Below are 22,137 nucleotides of genomic sequence, written 5' to 3' on the forward strand. Positions count from 1 at the left end.
ATGTGATAGGCTTATTTCTGTCCTGGTGTTCCATTAGTCTTTCAACCCACTGTTTACAGACTTCTTCTCTCTACCCATACCACTTCATGCATCTGATGAAGTGGACTCTGACCCATGAAAGCTTGGCACATCATAAATAAAAGATGTGTTAGTCTTGTAACATTCCACAGGGCTGTTGAATGTTAACCACCTAGGAATGCATTCAGCTGTCTAGCTTTCACCTAACCAGTTTTCCCATCTCTGGAGCCTGGGATACTGTTCAGCCCACTTACAGCATCTTATGCATCATGAGGCCATTTTTAGTACATGTCTTGAGGTGGCTGGGTCCAAGAAAAGATATTTGGGTGGAGTATTTGAACATTTCCCTAAGCTATGATTCTGACTCTTTAGCAGAAACTGTTCATGTGGTTTTCATTTTTCCTGCATCTAACCACGCTGGTTAGAAAATTGCTCTTCAGTTTCTTGGGAATCTAAAAAAGCCACCACCTTCTGTGCCAGTAAACTATAATCTGCAGTGTAGGGTGTGATCATGCCCAGACATATTTCTAGATCCCTTTGTAATTAAATATTATTAACTGTTTAAAATAATTTGAGTGGATAAGCAACAAAAACCAGAATAGTGCTTGTACACATAAACACATGGGACAGGACTATATATTTTTAATGCAAACATGCTGCACGGTGATCAGAAACGGGGTCGTGGTGAGAACGAGAATCCCACTGTATGAGCCATGTTATTCCAAGATGCCTCAGACAGTACAGGCTTTTCAGTAAGCTTGACCCTGGCTCACAGTTCCAAAGCTGCTTTGTGGAAAGCCACCCACGCTCATTCCACAGCTCGCAAGCAATTTACTCCTACTTCCGAGACTGAGCGGCATCAGTTCTGGCTCACTGCCTAGGTGTGTTTCCATTTGGTTCTATATCATCCCATAGCCTCTTGCCTATGGTTGCCAGGTCCCTCTTCGCCACCAGTGGGAGGTTTTTTTTGGGGCAGAGCCTGAGGAGGGTGGGGTTTGGGGAGGGGGAGGGTCTTCAATGCCATAGAGTCCAATTGCCAAAGTGGCCATTTTCTCCAAGTGAACTGATCTCTGTCGGCTGGAGATCAGTTGTAGTAGCAGGAGATCTCCAGCTAGTACCTGGAGGTTGGCAACCCTACTCTTGCCTCCTTTCAATCCCCATGTTTAATGCTCGTGGACCCAGCGCCCTCTTTCCTCCCATCCTCTGTTTTCCTTAGTATGTAGTAAAAATTTTCAATTTTCTTCCAGCGATGGGGAAGCAAATTATAAAATATTGAATGGATTTTTTAAAGTAACTTCCTTAGATTTCTCATGTATCTTCCAAAAGATGCGATTTACCTAACATTAGCACTATACTTAAGTTACTTAAAAGGTACAAAAATAATTTGTGGGTAGCATGCACTAGGCTTAAGAACAGACTGTTTCCCCTCTTTTTTTAAAATATGGTTGCTTGTGCCTTACTCAGAAAGCAAAATTATTGTGATTCTTGTGTGTCATTTAGCTGAAGTGTAGGGTACATGTAGTTAGGGTTGCCATTATTTAGTGGGGCCTGTTCTCCTGGGATTTTAACTGATTTCCAGACTGCAGATATCAGTTTTCCTGGAGGAAATGGCAGCTTCAGAGTGTGGACTCTAAGGAATCACATACCTGCTGAGCCTACCTCCCGTCCCCAAACTCTGCCCTCCCCAGGCTCTGCCCCCAAATCTCTAGGAATTTCCTAAACCAGAATTGGCAACCCTATGTGTAATCCAGTGCAGGCTGATTACTACAAAAGTCTGAAAACATTTGTATGTGTCAGCTCAAAACAGGGGACTTGTACTCTGAAGCTCTGAAAGATCTTCCCTTCTATACAGAGAGCTTGACATTTAATGTAGCACAAGATACAGATGTTCCTCCTTAAGATTTTTTTTAAAGTAATCAGGTAAGTTTTGTCTTCAAACTCCCACACTTGCAAGAGTGCTGCATTTTGGTACTCTCCTAGGCCAGAATACCCTGATTTCCATAAAAGTTCCTAAAGGGACACATTTTAACATCTGATGACTGAAACTCAGGATGTGACGTTTACCTTATAATTGAAGGCAGAACTCCTGAACAGAAGAAGTAAAACCACAAGTGGGAATAAATGCTGGGCCATGGAATATGTTAACCCTTTACATGTTATCAGTCTATGCTTTGGGCAGGATTTCCAGATGAATACACTTTTGCCTGTGCAGACTATAGTTTCCAAGTTTGGCACAATTTATACTTCCCACTCATTCATTTTCCATTAAAACCTAAATCTTTTATTTGAACGTTACATACTTACAACTCTCTTTTCTGGGGGTGGGATCCCATGCATCTTTCTATTGTACTCCCATAACCCCATTTGAATAAGAGGTGTCCCTGAACTTGCCAGAGGTTGGTCTCTTCTGAGACTGAAATATGAATGTTTTTCCCCTTTATATCATTCTTTCCAGAAGGATGCAAAACCTTGTTTGAATATATGTTGGAGAGAAAAACTTACAAACCCTGAAATATGGATTCCTCATTTAAGTACTGTGGCTTTCAGCAAACACAAGGACAGAAAGGCAAAAACAATTGGTCTAGATCTCTTCACTTATGAATACTTGCTGCTAAAAATGAAGTGGTACAATATATGCACTCTTTTATTCTTTTATAAATCACCAGCCTAAGCTCTTTCTTCCTGTAATGAAATTCATTTTTCTTCTTCATATGCAATTTACATTGCCAAGTTAAACCAGAGGAAAGTATTATATGTATCCATAGTTATCTAAATTTAGAAATATTAACAATTCTTCCTCCTGTTGCAGATTAAGAGAGAAGAAGTGATGGTAAGAAGCAACTGCTTGTTAGGTATTTCTGTCTGAGTGGAAAAGAGAATGAGCTACCCCCCCCCCCCCGGCCTAACTTGTAGGTAGACAATTTAAGCATTGGTGCTTGCTGTTGATTGGCTACAATAAGAGATCAGAGTTCAACAAGCGGACAGCAACTGGTCAGTGAACATGCTCGATAAATAACATCTGAATATCTATGAGAGGAAATGTATGCCAGATGTAGCCTGCATCATATAAAGCACCAAGGATGTTTGTGTAAAAACAGTAATTTTTACAAGACTTAAAATGAAAGTAACTTGAATTTTATTAGGCTTTTTACTTTTTTAAAAAAAGAGCAGCCTTATGCAGCATAATGTATTTGGCAAGGTTAAATGAAGAAAGAGAAGTGTTGCATACTGTTTTTTCATACAATTTTTTATTATTCTTCATTTTTAACTTAAAAAACAACAACTAAATAGTTCTCCAGACATCTACATGATGAGCCTTTACCATTTTCTTAAGGACAAGATGGCATCATTTTGACACTTGGGAAATCCCTGTGTGTCAACGATGGTTATCAGTAGGGTTGCCAGGTCCCTCTTCGCCTCCGGCAGGAGGTTTTTGGGGTGGAGCCTGAGGAGGGTGGGGTTTGGGGAGGGGAGGGACTTCAATGCCATAGCATCCAATTGCCAAAGTGGTCATTTTCTCCAGGTGAACTGATCTCTATTGGCTGGAGATCAGTTGTAATAGCAGGAGATCTTCTGCCACCACCTGAAGGTTGGCAACCCTAGTTATCAGCCAATCATCTTTTGGCTATCCCAATGCTTAGAGTGGCCCACCTGGCATCCACCAGAGCTCAGGCCTTTTCCATCATGGCTCCAACTGTGTGGAATGGGCTCACTGAAGAGCCAAGGGGGGCCCTCCTTGGAGATAGATCTTCAGGAGGCTCTGCAAGACCTGCCTGTTTTCCAGGCCTTTTGAGGGGGTTTGAACAGCAGGCATCTTTTAAAGTGCAGGGGGTGGGGAGGGATTTGAGGTTTATAATTTTATCTTTGGTTTTAGCTGGGGGTGTTTTACTTAAGCCGCCTTGAACCAAAAGGAAATGCAGGATAGAAATGTTTTATTAAATAAAAAAATAAGACTGGGTTTGACAGTAATTGTTGTACATCATACCAAAGATAAAAAGGTGCCATAACAATATTTAAAGATGGAATCTCCTGACTGATCATAGAAATATTTTGTTTTCGCTATGTGAATGGTAGTCACTGCAAGCTTCATGGTGAAACTGCTTACCGTACATTAATTCAAGACCCTTCATATTATACTTCCTGAATTGGTTAGACTACATCAGCTGCAACTGTTGCACTACTGTAAATTGTAAGATGAACTGAACTGGGAAATGGTAAAGGAGGTATTCCCATTTGTTGATATCAAATGGCAACCAAGTATAAATTAAAGTTTGTTTATAAACTAGTGAGTGATAACTGCTCTTTTCACTTGGTAGCCTGGCCACTGTGAATATTAACATTTTGTCATACTAACCTGAAAGATAAGCTCATCCCATGATGGCTGATGCTTGAACTGGACCTATGAATACCCATAAAAATCAACAGTGTGGATTCTGCTTCTAGTACCTGCTTCTAGTTCCATGCATTTTCCAAACATTTTCTTTGATATTAACATTTTCCTTGTACAATACTGTACATCAATAAGTAGCACATTGATATTTCAATGCTAAATATGGCTCTTCGTTTACTGCTGTTTGGCACACTGCTTACTTGTGCCTGTCCTAGGGACTGAAAGGAACTTTTTAGGCACTGCCTGAGCAGGAGCTATAGGATAGAAGAGATACTGCCAAAAACATATACATTGTGTAACTTGTGTTTTCTATTGGCCTACTCCCACTAAGACAAAGCATGAACCTGGTGCTTTTTGTGCTCATCAAGCTAGAAGCACATTGGCAGCAGCTACCAAGTCAATGGGAGAAATGTTGCCTCTTCAGAAGGCCCTTGGTGGAGTGGATCTGCTATTTGATGGAAGGGGTGCAGAAAATAAACAGCTCGGCTCCTGTTCCTTTGACAGTAGTGTTGGGCGTGTGCCCTGGTTTCGTGATATATAGGGATCCCCCCTCTCAGGGCACTGCAAAACATCTTGCTATGTCTCTAACAGAACATTCCTTAAAGGAATGTCTGCACCAGTCATAGGAGGCAGCGCGGCTGCGCTGCCTCCCAAAAAGCCCCCCCCCCCGAAACCTCCTCGCGGCATAAAAATCTGTGCAACCCGCACGGGAGATACGCTTGAAAAGGTGGCGTATCTTGCGGAAATAAAAAGGGGTGTTCCCGGCCCGAAAGGAACGCCTACCAGGATGCCAGCGCGGGCTTTTACGCTAGTGGGACCCAGGAGGAAGGCCCCATTGGTATCCCTGGGCAGCGCTGCAGCAGCGCCTGGCGACTGGTTTCCAGGCCTTCCCACCAGTGTTCGGGCTACTAACGCTGGTGTCAGTTGCTCTGACGCCAGCGCGGGCCCCCCGAACTTTGGCACAGTGCCCTGCTGGCCTCCTAAGGGCTTTCGCCCTTCAGGCTCAGGAATGCGCTGTTAAACAATGATATATGGGTGGAAAGCTGGTTTTCAAGCATTTTTTTTTTTTTTAATTGTGGCAGGTATGTGACTGAAAATATATTTTTCATTGCAGGCTTTTAGAATCTAAATAGTTGGGATTTACAGTCATTTGGGTCAGATACAGTAAATCTCAACTGTGACTGTTCTCCTTTGAAAAGTGTGCCTAAAAGGACATTTGGCCATCGCTTCTATTCTTCAGTATAGTTTTATGCTCTACTCTTGGAGCAGTTAGTGATTCCCATTTGATATCCATAGTTTATATATGCGATTTATATCTGCAAGAGTCCATCTTATTATTTTCAAAGATAGATGGTATAGCCATGTACTGTTGAAAGAGAAGGATGAAGTGTGGTTAACATAAAAGGCCTTGCTTCTAAAGCATTCCGATGCACTGGAACCAGCCAAAGCTTGCCGTCATTTCAAAGAGCAGTTTCCACCCCTGGCCTTCTCATTTTCAGCAATAAATCTTGCTTCTAAAGTGTATGAGTTGTATCAGGCTAGTTAAGCCCACACATCATGCATCGAAAAACAATGCTTTAATATTGAGGGGGGAGGGGATGAAAGAAGAGACTAGGCCATTAGCTGAACTGTTGTGGCTTTGTTTGTCAGGAGAGGTGGTATTTCTGGCTTGCTTTTGGAACAAGCACACATTCATGTCATAACTGTGTGATTTATATTGAGGCTTTTTAAACTGTGAATTAAAGCTAGGGGCATGGTCTCATGCAGACCTTCAAGAGAAGTCCTTGGAAAAAGATTTTAATGATTTATTTCCATGTGCCTTTATGGACTGGTCGCAGAGGGGGAGGCCCTATTCTAAGAGAGAGAGAGGACTTCTGTCCCTTGAAGATGCATGAAGAGAAGATTTAGCAATTACATTGAAGAAAATACCTCTTTCCCTGCTGAATTGTGCCCAGTTTAAGATGAGAGAGAGAAGCTTTTAGGCAACACCTGAGTTGTAAAATAGAAACTTAGTCTAAATTTTCAGCATGGGCTCTGTCTTGCAAACTGTATAGACCTTGTACTCAAACTAACCAATAATCAAATTCTCACATATTTTTTGCCTCAGTAAATTCATATTCACTTTTCTATAACTAAGTATGTCAGATATATTTGGAAATAGCTGGGGGGGATTCTGCAGTGAAAAAAGTGTCTTGGATTTCATCTAAAATGTCTAGAAATTACCAACCAAGGCATCACCAATAATGACATTCTAACTGATGTTTGATCGGCTATGGTGTAGTCTGTTCACATTTGTAGATTCAGGAACTACCTTTATCTCCAGGTGGCAACATTTTTAACTATAAAATTTCCATCTTATTTTTCTAAAGTCCTCAGTCTTTTCCAATTCTTGGTCTTTTTGGTTTTCACCGTTGCCTTTTTACACACTTCTTTATTTCTCTCTCTCCAAAAAGAAGGCAGTACAAGAAGCAATGTGAATTGTGGAGAGGTTACTATTGCAACCTGCCTTAGTTTGTCACATTTCACAGGTGCATCCCAACCGACCAGTTGAAGGCCAGAGCCGGAATTGTTGCAGTGAGCCTTGTCTGCTAAAGGACAGCTCTGGGCCACTTAAAATGTTATGCAGCAATTGAAAATGGCGCATCATTAAACGCTTGTGTGCATGCATCGGAGCCACGAACCGATTTGGGCTAAAGTATGAAATGGCTCTCGGCCACAGTATTGGTTTGGTTTTGCTGAATTTTCGACTGCCTCATAGCCCAAGGTGATCACTTAATGGTTAACTCCACAGTATTCATTAAAGTGGTGGTGGGGGAAGTTCCCTAGGAACAAAGCATTCCTGGAATGAATGGCTATACTGTGTGTATTCCAGGAGGGAAGCTTTGTTGTTGATTTTTTTAAAATCAGCCATACAACCAGGAGGTGCTAAAAGAGGTGTCCTTTTTTACCACTGGTGTTTTTAGGGAAATTATTTCCAAGGCCTGATAGAGGAATGACACCAGAATGATGCCATAACTGCTGCAATTTGACCATCTTTTATACTTCTCATTAGAAAAATGTAGTTACTCAGAGGGAAGATACAGAAATAATTTTATTAGTTGAGACACATTCGTGGCAATTGACATATTCGTGGCAATAAAGTTTTTGAGTGCATGTGTGTGGAGGTGCTGTCCACTAGTCACCCATTCATTCCAATGGGACATGCTGGAGAAGCTCTTGGTGATATGTGTGTGTAAAGTGCCATCAAGTCGCAGCTGACTTACAGCAACCCAATAAGGTTTTCAAGGCAAAAGACTAACAAAGGTGGTTTGCCACTGCCTTCCTCTGCATAGCAACCCTGGTATTCCATGGTGGTCTCCCATCCAAGTACCAGCCAGGACTAACCCTGCTTTCTTCTGAGATCTGATGAGATCAGGCTAGCCTGGGCCATCTAGGTCAGAGCCTTGGTGATAATACAGAGGCTGCAAAGATACCCCCAACAGTCGGCCACTAGTGGTTGTAATATAAAATGTGTGTTAAGGAGGAGTTGGAAGAGTAATGGTTTCTGGGGCAATGGCCTCCATGTGCATATAATTTTGGATCAATTATGCTTCATTTTATGCTAATTTAATGTGACTCTGGGTAGCAAGAAATTAGCTATCTGGCATTTGCATGCGCTGGGAATTTTGTTTACAGCATGCCATCGTTTTCAGCTTGCTGCATGTGGTATTAATATGCCAGCACACTGCATATACAGATAATGCAAACTAGTTTAAATAAGATGTGTGGGTAAGTTTTCGCTAACCGGATGTCATGTTTAAATGAAGCCTAAGATTCAATGTTGTAAATCTGACTCTTTTTGTCAAGAAATAGATTAGCAAACCAAACAAAGAAAACGTAAAGTATGGAAATTAAGACCATAAGTAGAGCTTGCTGGATCAGACCAGTGGTCCATCTAGTTCAGCATTCTATCTCATACAGTGGCCAACCAGTTACTTCAGAAGGCCAACAACAGAGATTGGTTTTTAAATGATTAGCGGGGGAGTGAGGGCAGAATACAAATCAAAGTAAATAAATAAATAATCAGAGGTGAGCTCAGGGGGAGTTCGACTGTACTCAATGGGGGTAAGAAAGATGTGCAGTGCGTCAACATCACATTCCAGTCTACAGCCCCTCTTCCCCTATATTTTATTATTGTTATTTATCTTAATATTTTAAAAATTTATATTCTGCAATTTAGACAGTTGTTTTCCAAAGGGCTTACATCAATAGAGGCAGGCCCTATCCAGGTTTAAGAAAAGAAGGGAAGGGGAGTAGAGGGCAGTGGTAGGGAGGAGAGATTAGTTCTACAAGAAGATTTGTCCAGTTGGGCCAGCATAGTTATCCTTAAGTCCTGTTCTTGGTTGGACAGAAATGATTACACTATATTGTAGCCCTTAGCACTCTGGCTGGTGAATGATATCAGAGCGCCCCTTCTTCTTACACAGTCTCAAGGCAATTGGGGGTTGGAACAGAGTTTTCTTTTCCTGTCAGAGAGGGGGGGGGGGAACGATGCTTCTTGTGACTGATTCTTACTTGCCTGGCAGCCAGACTGGTGTTCGTATAATTTCTATATTGCTTAATACTTTAGCTTACAAGAGTACAGTTGTTTAGCATCTAGCAGATTCTGTCATCAGTTACGATATGTTTGTTCTGTATTTATCGTCAAGCAGTTTCTAACTTCTATCATCGCTGTATTTAATGGTAGCTGGCTCCCATTATGATAACGAAAATATCAAATCTAGGTTGCCCAGACAAGATAGGGAATTGGGGGAATTCCCAGGTATGTGGAAAAATGTGACCGAGTACATTTACCAGAAGGAGGGAAAACCCTCCCAAACTGGCCTCAACAGGTGGGAATGGTGGGGGCTGCTGAAGAGAAAAAAGGTGAGAGGAGAAATCAACCTGTTCATTTATTTATTTTATGTAGACAATCATGAAAGGGAGGATTGGATTGCCTACAATTCTTCCCAGGTGCCCTGTCTTTAATATTGCTTTTTATAGCCCGGTGTGAATGTTATACGTTTTTAGTGAACTTTATATCAAGCCTGTAGGGGAGGCCAATATTATTTCCAGATTGGGTGTGTATTAGGCTACTCAGGGCCGAAAAGTTCAATCATTTACAGGAGCGAGGTGATGACAAATTTAAGGCTGGGGACTCTACAGTTGGTACTTTTGCCTGGTGTGTTTGGCCATGGTGAATGGGTTTTGTGCTTAGTCATCTCCTCCCTTCCGCTTGTACATACCATTCCCCTCCCATAATTGTGTGAACTGTAAATTTCTATGACATTGGCAGCAGGCAAACTATGATTTGCCTCAAAATCAGAATTAGAAACTTACTTCAAACTATGTATTTTTTAAATCCTGGCTTGGAGGTACGCTGGGATTGGTGCAAACAAGGCAGTGTGTGTGTGTGTGTGGGGAGATCAGAGCACATGCAAAGGGAACATGCGTGCACTGTGGCTGTTGCATCTGAACTAGACTTTGAGGGTGGAGGAAGGGTAAATTGTTAGCATTTTACTTAAATGTGCACATTTAATTGGTTTATTAGGGATCTGTCAACTTCTTTATAGCTAGTTAGCTCAAAGCATGGCTCCTTTTAAAACATGTTTTTATTCCTGGAGCCACAGGTACAGCAGCAGGTAAGCTGGAGAATTTTTCCAGATGAGACCTGCCTCTGGTATTTGGCACAGGTTTCATGCCCGTCTCCTAAAAGTGCAGGCTTGTACCTCATCAAGCAAGTTGTGCTAATTATCCCCTTCTCCATGCCCAGCCCAGAACTGCATATTTTTGATAGGTGTGCTGTAGTTCTGTAATATGTGGAATGCTGGAAGAATTCCAGAGTCTGTTAGTAAATTCAGTTTTTAAAATGTAGGAGGGAAATACATAAACACCTTTTTTAAATAGGCGACTAAGAGCCAGACAACCAGGAGACTGACTGTATGGGTATGAAAGTATTCAGAGACAATTCTTGTACCTTCTGTAGACCTGAAGAAGAGAAAGCAAGGGTTGTGAAAAGCAAATCAAAGGATATTGTGTCAGAGCTGCACTCCTGCATGCACTTATGTGGGGCCAAACCCCACAGATCTGGTTAGACTTAAGTGAATGTAGAATTAGGGTACAAGTTAGTTGTGGGATGGTTGACATATAGGAACATGAATAGTATGTAGTCCACAGAAGGGGTCGTGTTGTCCTCCCCAGTTTCCCAAGCTGACACATTTGTGACTCTTGTCTGTATCATATACGGTACCCTCTAAGACTGCTGTCTTACATTTGGTCCAGGCATTCAGTAGATTGAGGTGGCAGGGACCTGCACTGATAGAATGGATTTTATCACTTCTTAGTGCAGGCAGTGGATTCCAGCTTCAAGATGTTTTTTTGTGTTAAAAATGCAAGCAGATAGACCACTAGTATAAACAGAGAAATGTTCTGTCCTTGCTCTGTCTTTGCTTGTATTGGCTTTCTATTTTCAGGAAGTTTTTAACAAGGGGAACATTCCATAGGGTGATCTTCTCCTTGCAGTGTGAAATTTAAGAAAGATGTAGATAAGCTGGAATGTGTCCAGAAAAGGGCAACAAAGATGGTGAGGGGTCTGGAGACCAAGTCCTATGAGGAAAGGTTGAAGGAGCTGGGTATGTTTAGCCTGAAAAGGAGAAGACTGAGAGGGGATATGATAACCATCTTTAAGTACTTGAAGGGCTGTCATATAGAGGATGGTGCCGGGTTGTTTTCTGTTGCCCCAGAAGGTCGGACCAGAACCAACGTGGTTAAAATTAAATCAGAAGAGTTTCCATCTAGACATTAGGAAGAATTTTCTAACAGTTAGAGCAGTTCCTCGGTGGAACAGGCTTCCTCGGGAGGTGGTAAGCTCTTCTTCCCTGGAGGTTTTCAAGCAGAGGCTAGATGGCCATCTGTCAGCAATGCTGATTCTATGAACTTAGGCAGTTCATGAGAGGGAGGTCATCTTGGCCATCTTCTGGGCACTGGGTGTGTGTGGGGGAGGTAGTGGGAATTTCCTGGATTGTGCAGGGGGTTGGACTAGATGACCCTGGTGGTCCCTTCCAGCTCTATTCTAAATGGTGCACTGTACTCTACCACCTCATTCCTGTCTTATTCTCTTCCATGTGTGAACCAAGCTATAAGTCTGGTCTGCAGTTGAAACAGAATGAGGTGGAAAACTACTGAGGTGGAAGAAAGGTCTGTCTGTTTAGACTGCAGGTTGAAGGATCACATTTTGGGATGCTGGCCTAATGAATTGCTAAGAAGTACCATGTTGAAGGTATTTAAAATTATAGCTAGGTGCCAGCTCATGAATCGACTGTTTGCGTGCTCTAGTGCCTCTAAATTGTTCCCCAGCTAGCTGTTCTTCTGTAATTTTTTTTTGTTGGATGTTATCCTGTGCTATTTTAAGTCATCAATTTGTATCACACTGCATCTGGAAAATTCAAAACAGGTGCTTTTGAGGATATTGGAGATCATGTTTTCTCTTAAAAGTGATCCAACTTGCTATACCCTGTTGCAAGGAAAGGCTGCCTGTCTTGGTATATCTTTCATCAGTTTTGGAATATGAAATGTAGAATATTTTCTGTTAAAGTAACACATCTGTCCAGAGTAACTTTTTTTTACAGGAGAGAACATATTCAAATCCCAGCAACATATTGGGAAGATTTAAAAGAAGTAACAAAGATGTTGATTTCAATTAAGCATTGCGATCTTGAATTCTGTGAGGTTCTTATCCTTAGAAGGAAAACTGAAATGCAACATAACTGCTATATTTGGATGTAAACTGGAAGTAAAAAGCTATCGTTTAGTTGTTGTTTTTTAAATCAAAAGAGGAGGTTAGAAGAAAAAGAGTTGGGTTTTATATGCTGATTTCTCTACCTTTTAAGGAGAATCAGTCCGGTTTACAATCTTCTTCTCTTGCTCTTTCCACAAAGACACCTTGTGAGGTAGGTGGGGGTATCCAAGTCACCTAGCTAGCTTCATGTGTAGGAGCAGAGAAATCAACCCAGTTCACCAGATTAGAGTCTGCCACCTATGTGGAGGAGTGGGAATCAAACCTGGTTCTCCAGATTAGAGTCCACTGCTCTTAACCACTACACCACACTGGCTCTTAGACCTGTATTTGCCTGTGTAATGGTATGTATCTCAGTGTTAGTATGGTTGCTTAATGCGATGGGCAAATTTTTAATCTTCCATAGGGCTTCAATTGATGTAAGTACTGATTATATCACTGAAAGCTTTCTGCCTTGCATGATACGTGGTTGTAAAATAGGTAGGAACTGCTGCAGAAAGGCATGGGTTGTCTGCCCTAAACAAAGGATGAGTGGGAAGGTGCCCATATCAAATCCTGTCTGAAGGGCTTCAAATACTTTTATTTTAAATGATGCATGTGGACTCTGACGATATAGGTGGAATTTAGAGGTCTTTACATAAGCTATGGGATGTGGCTATGGCTCAGGGGTAGAGCATCTGCTTGGAATGCAGAAGGTCCCAGGTTCAGTTGCTGGCATCTCCAGTCAAAAGAAAATAAAGGATTAGGTGTTGGTGAACGACTTTTACCTGAGACCCTGGAGAGCCGCTGCCAGTCTGATTAGACAAAACTGATGTTGATGGACCAATGGTCTGATTCAGTATAAGGCACCTTCCGGTGTGTTCATGTTCAAGTAAGGTAAAAAAAGGTAAAGGTAAAGGTCCCCTGTGCAAGCACCGGGTCATTCTTGACCCATGGGGTGATGTCACATCAAGTAAGGTAGCTGATCAAAATATTAAAATCACTTTACAAGCACAGCTTGTTTTACATCGATGTGTCATACAATTTTAAAAGGCATCTTGCGTGTTCATTCGTACACACAAATTATTTGAAAGCATAAATAAATTTAACAAAAAAGAAGCCATGTTAATTTTTAATTGTATTTGTTTTGTGATTGGGGTTCTAAACACTTGTTTGTTACATCTCATGGAGTCTCTGAGATATAAGTTAATTTAACTCTGAGTGCATGATGGAGAAAAGCACCTAGTTCTGGATTTTGTAAAAGTCTGTGTAACATGAGATTTGAAATCTTACTCTGTGCCATTGGTACATACTCATTGGCCCAGGAGACACATGTGGCTCTTTGACATGCCACCCGTGGCCCTTCTTCCCAATGTGGCACCTGCTTGATGTTTCAGGAAAGCGGGCAAGGCCCTTGCCTGAAAAGCTTGTAGTTGGCAGGTGGTTTTGCACCTTGAAACAGCCACTTCCAGGTGGATAAGCTGTGAATCTCCCTGAGCGGTGGGCCTTGTGCCATAGAAGTTAGTAGAGGGCTCATTGTCTCCTGGGCAGCTGCTGGGCAGAGAGCAAGCTAGCCGCTGGCCAAGAGAGGAAAGCAAAACCATCAACACTGCCTCTATGGCAGTTACCCAGGGACAGAACAAACTGGCCACATTGGGATGGTGGGAGTTTTACTCTCTGTTCTCTGTGGCCATCTTGCTCTCTGTGTTCAACAGTGATGGGGAGAGAAAATTCTGCATGCCCAGAGACATGCTGATAATTAAAACGGTTGTAGTTATATATTTAATATTAGGTAAAGGCAGTCCTCTGTGCAAGCACCGGGTCATTACTGACCCATGGGGTGATGTCACATCCCGACGTTTCCTAGGCAGACTTTGTTTACGGGGTGGTTTGCCAGTGCCTTCCCCAGTCATCTTCCCTTTACCCCCAGCAAGCTGGGTACTCATTTTACCGACCTCGGAAGGATGGAAGGCTGAGTCAACCTTGAGCCGACTTTTGTCCAGATTGAACTCAGGTTGTGAGCAGAACCTTTGACTGCAGTACTGCAGCTTACCACTCTGCACCAAGGGGCTCCTTCTATATTTAATATTACACTGTATTATTGTACGTGTGGATTTGGTGGGCTGGTATACAGGGCATACTGTAGTTATGTGGCTGTTTTGGTTGATAGTAATTGTGAATGTGGCTGTCTGTGAGCTGCAAAGTGAGTACTGTTCTATGACTTATTTATACATAACAGGGGTTCCCAACCATTTTGAGTCTTTGGGCACATTTAGAAATCTGACCCGGTATGGTGTGCATAGCGTACAAAATGGCTGCCACAAAATGTCTGCCGCAGGAGGCAGAGCCAGCCACAAAATGATTGCCCCAGCTTAACTTCAGTAATGCAGCGCAGATCTTTGTGTTTGGGTGGCAACTGCTGCCAAAGCAACATTTTTTTAAAAATCTGAACAGCCAATCAGTTTGATTGCTGGGCAAAAGTCCTACCCGGCCCCACCCACTTTTTAAAGACACTTGACGGTCACCAGAAAAGGTGTCAGTGGGCACCATGTTGGGGACCCCTGCTCCATAAGCTTTCCAGTATCCTTCTGGTATGCTGCTTTTGCTGGTTTCCATTTTCCTTCTTCCTCTTCCTGCATCTTTTGAAAAATAAGAGTTAAAAAAAGATGTAGCCAGTGAACTATTAAGATGTGCTGGTGGGAAAAAAAAGTATTTTAATTAAACAATGAGGTTAGATAAAACTTAGTCCAGCCCTTGATGACCTTTTGTCTAGTTTCCTTTCATTCTCTCTCTGATTTAATTCCAGACCATGTTTTCTTGGGCATATTGCAGGATACACAAAAGCTTTCGGCATAGTCTCAAAACTAAAGGTCTTATGTCCTTAAGAAAATAAATATTGCTTAGAATTTGGAATCTCTTTTAATCACCGCAGCTGTCTGGAAAATATGGTGTGCTAGCTTGGAGCTATCCATGAGACTGCACGGTCTTTTTATCCCTGCTTCAGAGTATGTTTCCTCCATTCTTGATGCTTTTAATTATGTTTATGGAGTTAGATGCTTACTGATGCTAACAAGAGTTAATACTAATCTTCACAAGAAGTTTTTGAATTCTGGTCTTTGAGGCAGCCATGATCAGCAGGGGTTAAGGACATAAGAAAGGCCATGCTGGATCAGACCCAGGTCCATCAAGTTCATCAGTCCGTTCACACCGTGGCCAACCAGGTGCCTCTAGGAAGCCCACAAACAATACAACTGCAGCAGCATTCTCCTGCCTATGTTCCAAAGCACCTAATATAATAGGCAAGCTCCTCTGATCCTAGAGAGAATAGGTATGCATCATGACTAGTATCCATTTTGACTAGTAGCTATGAATACCCCTCTCCTCCATGCACAACTTTTCCCAGTGATTCATGCCAGCAAGGAAAGGGCAGGGAGAATTTGCTCTGGAGAGCAAGGGAGGAAGGAAGAGTGTGTGCCCCAGGCTGGCCTTCTGTGTAGAAACCATAGCTCACAGAGTGCCTGTTGGATGTGCACTGGAGCTGTTAAATTCTGTTTTGAATTTCCATATTTCTGTCTCCATCAGGGCCAAAGAAGCAAATCAGTGGTAGCAAAGAGCTGAGGGTTGCAATGGGCCAGTATAGCCTGCATGGTTATGACTGCAGAGGATGTATTGCTTGCAGCTGGGGAGGGGTTATGCATGTAGGTAGTCATTTCTTGCTTGTGGCCATCTAGTTGTGTTTGAATGGGAGTTAATTGACTTGGTTGTGGCAAGCCAATTCTATTGGCATCCTCCTCTTCTCTCAACTTCTGCTGTTGCACCTCAACTCCCTCTGTCTAGTACTGTGCCACCAAACTCATTTGCCTCTTTGGTTATGACTGTGTGGCAACCCTCCTTAAATCTCTTACATGTGTGTCTTGTCCAGGACAGGGCCACTCATCCTCATCTTGAAAGCCCTCCACTTAATCTCTCTGCAGTCTTATCCCAATATCACCTTGCCCATGGCTTCTCCACCTACACCAGTGTCAGTCTTTTGGAGGTCTCTTGCTCCTTCAGATAACCCTGCCTTTTCTGTCTTTCTGCCCCTGTACCTGGAATTGCCTCCCAAAACTCATGTCATTCACATCTGTTACACCTTGAACCTTGTTGAACACCCCCTTTAGGCTTAGCTTCAGGAGAGAATGTGGACTAAGTGCTGGAATACCTCCCCCCCCCCCTCGGTTTATCCTCCTTCTACATTAGCCCCATACCTCCTCAGGGCATGGGCCTCTCATCTTGTGCTTTGCAGAGCTCCAAGCACATTGAGGGTGCGATTGAAAAAAAAAAATCATGGGAGGATTGTACTTTAAACTGTGTGTGAAAAACTTGTATACAATAGCTGTCACTTGTGTTTTAGGCAAGTGCTTTGTCCCATGGAAATAACCACGCTTGTCATTTTATGTTTTCCAGAATTTGCTTTGGGATCTGTCTTGGCATGGGCGACCATTCCCACACCTGGTGGAGAAGATCAGTATCTAGAGGTGTCACGTTTACAGCTGCCTTGCTGAAAAGACCTAAGGTGTGAGAAGGAGAGGGACAAGTGTCTTGGCCCAGCAGCCATGCCTTTTGGGCTGAAATTGCGGAGGACCAGGCGCTACAATGTCCGGAGCAAAAACTGTTTCATGACCCGGATTCGCTTGTTGGACAACAATGTGATTGAGTGCACGCTGTCCGTGGAGAGCACTGGGCAAGAATGTCTGGAGGCCGTAGCTCAGAGGCTGGAATTGCGAGAGGTGAGGGTAACCCAGGAAAAGACCATCTGTCGCTTGCCATTTGGCATATTTTTAGCTCAAGCGGTTTGTCATTTGGAATCTGTTTATTAGAATCATGTTATTCTTGGAATAGGCCTGATTTTATCTCTGAATGGAACTTTGGCAAACATATCCTAGTTACATAAAAAGCAGAGGACCGTCCATTACCTTCAGTGTGGTTTGTGATTCACTGTTATTTTCTGCTGGGGCAAACTCAAAAGTGATCTGAAAGGCAACTTGATTCTCTTTTTTTTGCATAACTGTGTTATTTACATTTTGAGTGGGCAGCTGATGTTTCCACATTTGGGCATGGCATCAAACATGTTCAGACTCCCACTTGTAATTTGAGGCAGCTGTATCTTTTGTACGTTTCTCCTATTTGTTTTTTTTTTTGTTTGTTTTTTTGGTAAGCAAAAGCTTGTTTCCCCCCTTTTTCAATAATAAATTCTTGAAGATTAGGGCTGATTGAGTGTGCTTGTAGATTTCAAAGTGATCCAGGGACTCCACCAACATTTGCTGGAGTTTGAGCACTCTTAACTGGAAGTAAGCCCCAACAAGTTCAGTATGATACAGTCCCAGTTAAAGGTGCAAGGGACTGTAGCTCCTACCCCGGGTGAAGACGCAGACTTAATACCAAAAGGGAACTCGGCGGTTGCATTCAGAAGTCACAGTTAAGTAAAAATGTGTGCACATCTCACTTATTTTCCTGCTTTTCCGCATGGAGATTTGCTGTTAAAAGCTAATTCCAGTTACTCATGATATGGAGGTCATCTGGAGTTAACTTTCTACCCACGAACTGGGATTCCAAACCAGAGTTTAATCCAGGTTTAGTGATGAGAATACTTACTCTGGGTAACCTGTGTGTCTGCATTCATGGATAACGAGATTGTTTTTGCCTGAACTTCTCTTGGGGAGATAGGAGAAGCAAGGCATACTTGGCAACAAGCAGAATTTGAATGTAGCCAGCAGATTCCTTGGCCATGGCATGATCCCGCTTTCCACCTGACTTCACAACTCCACCTGATGCACATACATATCAATTAACTGAATGAAACCAACAGTCTTATCTCCCTTCACATGTTTTAGGTTGGCTTCCAACCTTTAAAAATTTTCATTATGTTTACTCTGATATATATACACACACACATCCTTTGCCTTATTAATTTAAATTGTTTTTAGTAATACAAAACTGCTCCAGCTTTTCTAGTTTATGGGCAGTTTGCCCAGGCACCTACATTCAAACACCACACCAAACTGAAGTTTGATTCGCGGCTTCCCAAATCAGGAAGTCTTTGATCATACTGCAGGTGACAGGGGAGAAGGGGAAGGAGGTGTGGGACAGTGTGGGAGCATGATAACAATCTATGCTCATGCCCATCATGACAAGCTGAGGTCTGAATATGGCAAAATAAAATTGAGCTTGGCTTTGGAGAGGAAGGGTATGTTTGGGCTGAATGCAATTATGAAACTTCCAGATCTAGTTCACTGCTTTAATGGTGTTGCATCCAGCTTGACCCTAAAGGGCAAGCTGAGAATGAACCTCCCTCTAAGCTGAACTCAAATTTTCTCTAGTAGCAAAGGCATTAGGAAAATGAGTTTTTCATGGAAAGGAGTTTTCAAAATGCTTACTGTGTTCATCTTTGATGCAAGATAAATGATTATAGCAGCTTGTGTGTGTTGATTGCTATTCAAACGTTCCTACATTGCTCCAGCAGAATTTTGGTGTGTATATAGGGGCTGTCTTGTTCCATGTCGTCATATGGGCAGTGTTCCTTATGCCCAGTGGAGGAATCACAAAACCTGAATTAGAAGAGTCCAAAAGGCAGCCTAGCCCTTAGACATCATTAGCACCCGTTTGATGTGTTGTGCTAATATAGCAAACTACTAGGCTTTGGCATGTGCCCCTAGATTCTCAAAACGGATCAATTTAGGCCTGATTTAAGCACAGTGCTGATGGTATAAAAGCCCTTTCCTGTGGAATATGGCACTTGCAAGGCATCTTGTTCCGCTACCTGTACAAAGCAGCCGTGTGTGCTTAATTAGCATGCCTGTGTAACACTTGCCTAAGAATCTCTAATGTGCATAGCTGTAGCTGCCCAAGTTAACTGAGGAGCTGTGTGCAGTTATAAAGCCCGACAGGTAAGAGCTTCTATCCTGTCAGGGTCACATTTAGATCAGATTCAAGCGTAGACCCTGAAGTAGTACCATTGAACTCAATGGGATCTGCTTCTGGGTATACATGCGCAGAACTTGGCAGAGTGGCCCATTCATGCTACCCTACAAGTGAGAAAATGTGTCTATTTGAGGTTCCCTTGGTGTATTTTAGAATTCCAAAACAGGGAACAGAGCAATAGAATGGCATGATTTGCTTTAGCAGTGCTAAAGTTTACCTTGCAGTGCTGGAGAAGAAAGACACCCAGGGACTGTGTCTTTCGCAGTAGCATTGTGAAAGGCAGCAGCTAATCTCCCCTTACTATTGGGCAAAGGCAGTTGCAGTTCCTCAAGCAAGCTACAGCTGCTTTTGAAAAAGAGATGCTAATCCAAGGGTTGAGATGATTTCATGAATTGGCAGTTGCTCCTCTCTTTCTGGAGTGCAAGGAACGTTAAGATGGAAGCAAATCTGGAGTTATTACTAATAGTAGAGAGAGACATTATCCCTCTTTTTGGTTTTCAAATGGAATGAAGAGGCATTCAATTTGCATTCCTTCGTTAGGAAGGTAATAGAAATGTCCTTGATATGGTTGATATCTAAGTGTTCTGGATCTGTTGAACAAAGACTATGGTGTTGTTGTTGTTTTTTTCTTTCTCACCTCTAAATTTTATAGGTCCTGGGCAAGAGACCTTTAGTTGCCCCTGTGCTAGGGATGCGGACTTGGGGGGGATTGGATTTTTTTAGATTTCAGAAAGGGCATCTATACCAGTAGTTTGGATTATTTGGGTTTCCAATACTGTTTTGGAATTTGGATTTGGGGTGCTTTTTGTTTGTCTGTCTGTTTTTTTTTTAATACCAAAGAATTTCAGGTCCATTATTCCCTATGGGGGTCTCTTTCTGAGGGGGACGGAGAGGCTGTTTTTCAAGTAAATAACCCCAAATTGAAGGGAACCTACCCCTGCCTGTCCAATAAAGATCCCTCCCAAGTCAAAACCAGTAAGGTATTTTTCAAATATATATTTGGACTAGGATTATACAAATGCCCATCCCTACCCTATGCTATTTTGTGAGGGTGAGATTCTGTCTTCAGCAAAGTCACAGACCTCTTAGTAATCCTGGGGACCCTAAACAGCAGCCTGTGTTTCTTGGATGTTGGTTCACACATTGTATGTTTGAATCTTTTTTCCCCTTGTCAAGCCTGAAGAAAATATCAGGCTGTATACATGACAAGCAGTGACGTTTACAGGAAAGCTAGGGTTGCCAACCTCCAGGTGGTGGCTGGAGATCTCCTGCTATTACAACTGATCTCCAGCCGATAGAGATCAGTTCACCTGGAGAAAATGGCTGCTGTGGCCATTGGACTCTATGGCATTGAAGTCCCTCCCCTCCCCAAACCCTGCCCTCCTCAGGCTCCGCCCCCAAAATCTCCCACCGATGGCGAAGAGGGACCTGGCAACCCTAGTTATAGCAAAGTAGCTGGGGTAGTAGAGGTAATTAATGTAATTTTTCAGTGGACCTCTTCACCCTTGCACTCGCAAGTGAAGCTTTTGGTTATTCAGTTAAGCAATATGTTTTCATGCGGGATAAGTTCTATTGCTTCTGCATTCCATAACGAGCCATCCCAACTTCAGAAGTTGTGGTACAGTCATCACAGAAATGTCTGATATGTACAACCGCTGCTACTTGCGAGACACTGAAAGGAGAAATTTGTGCTCGCTTGTTTTTATTCGAAATGTTGGAAGGGCTTCTGTCTGAGTTTTTTTTTTTTTTTTTTTTTAAAGGTTAGTCAGTTTCTGGACTCCTTTCTGAAGATTTAGGTATCTGTCTTCCTCCACTGTAGTACATCTGATTTTCTTTATATACAGCACAAAACTACTTCTTTTAAATCTGCTTTTAATTACTGTATTGTTTTAGTCTTGCCACCAACCGATGTAAGTTTAAACCGCACATCACTTTGGTTGATTGGAATCATTTTAATGCTGCAAACATATATAGCATTTATTGTTTGTTTTTTTGCCTCCCCTCCCCCCACAATTTTTATAACCATATTTTCACTGAGATATGGGCCATCTGAGGTTTAGAATTAAATGCACTTCTGGTAGCCTGCACAAGCTGTCCAGATGAGTATAATGAGAGACCTAATTTCACCGGTATATCATCAATACTTGGGCCTCACAGATCTCTCTTTCTTGCTGCCTTCTGTGTACAACCAGAACAAACCACAAGCTGGAGGTCCCTGTGGAATATTCTTTAAAGAATAGTGGATGACCGTGCCTTGTTGTTGGACTGGTATCTTTACCATATTCCTCTCCTGTTACCTTAAAACATTCAATATTGCAGGCAGGATCTCTGAGTTGTAGTCTAGGAACCTGATCCTATCTGTAGTTTAATCTGCTTTGTCGAACTTGGTTTTTTTGGGGGGGTGGTTGGCTTTGCAATAACAATTTTATTTTTTTAAACATATGGCATGTGTTATGCATTTAACAGAGCAGTCAACTAGAAAGTAAATTAAAGAAAATAAAAATATCCATAGACCTTTAGGAAAACTAGGGAGTGGAGGAAGGGAGATTTATTATAGCATCTGTGGAGACTTTTCCTTTGGTGAGTAGTAAGGGTTATTAGTATTGCATTTTGTGAAGAGATTTCATTTTCTTTTCTATATATGCAAGGTATTTTTTTGCATGTGTACCACTTGTTCTGTAGATGGTAAATCTAGATGTCCACAATATTTAGAGGTACAGGAATTATGTAGGCTTTTAGGGTGGAGTTGACAATTCTGGTTTGGGAAATTCCTGGAGATTTGGGGTGGAGCCTGAATATGGAGTGTGAGCAGCGGAGGAAGCTCAGCAGGGATGTGATTGCAGAGAGTCTGACCTCCATTGCTGCCATTTCCTCTAGGCCGAACTGACCTCTGTCATCTGGAGATCGTTTGCAATTCTGGCAGAACTCCAGGTCCCACCTGGAGGATGGCAACCCTAATTGATGGCCATTTATTTAG

The 22,137-nt window shown here is 42.3% G+C and overlaps 1 protein-coding gene across 2 annotated transcripts in view; it reads left to right on the top strand.

The window, feature by feature from the left end:
* PTPN14 (protein tyrosine phosphatase non-receptor type 14) overlaps positions 1 to 22,137 on the top strand; it is a 122,965-nt gene that overhangs the window by 41,999 nt on the left and 58,829 nt on the right. For both annotated transcript variants that reach the window (XM_056853072.1, XM_056853071.1), the window contains exon 2: positions 16,647 to 16,969. In XM_056853072.1, coding sequence (XP_056709050.1) covers positions 16,796 to 16,969 — 174 coding nt within the window. In that variant the 5' untranslated portion in view covers positions 16,647 to 16,795. The remainder of the gene's footprint in view (positions 1 to 16,646; positions 16,970 to 22,137) is intronic.

Source organism: Euleptes europaea, chromosome 7, assembly GCF_029931775.1.
Source record: "Euleptes europaea isolate rEulEur1 chromosome 7, rEulEur1.hap1, whole genome shotgun sequence".
In the NCBI taxonomy this organism is placed as follows: domain Eukaryota; kingdom Metazoa; phylum Chordata; class Lepidosauria; order Squamata; family Sphaerodactylidae; genus Euleptes; species Euleptes europaea.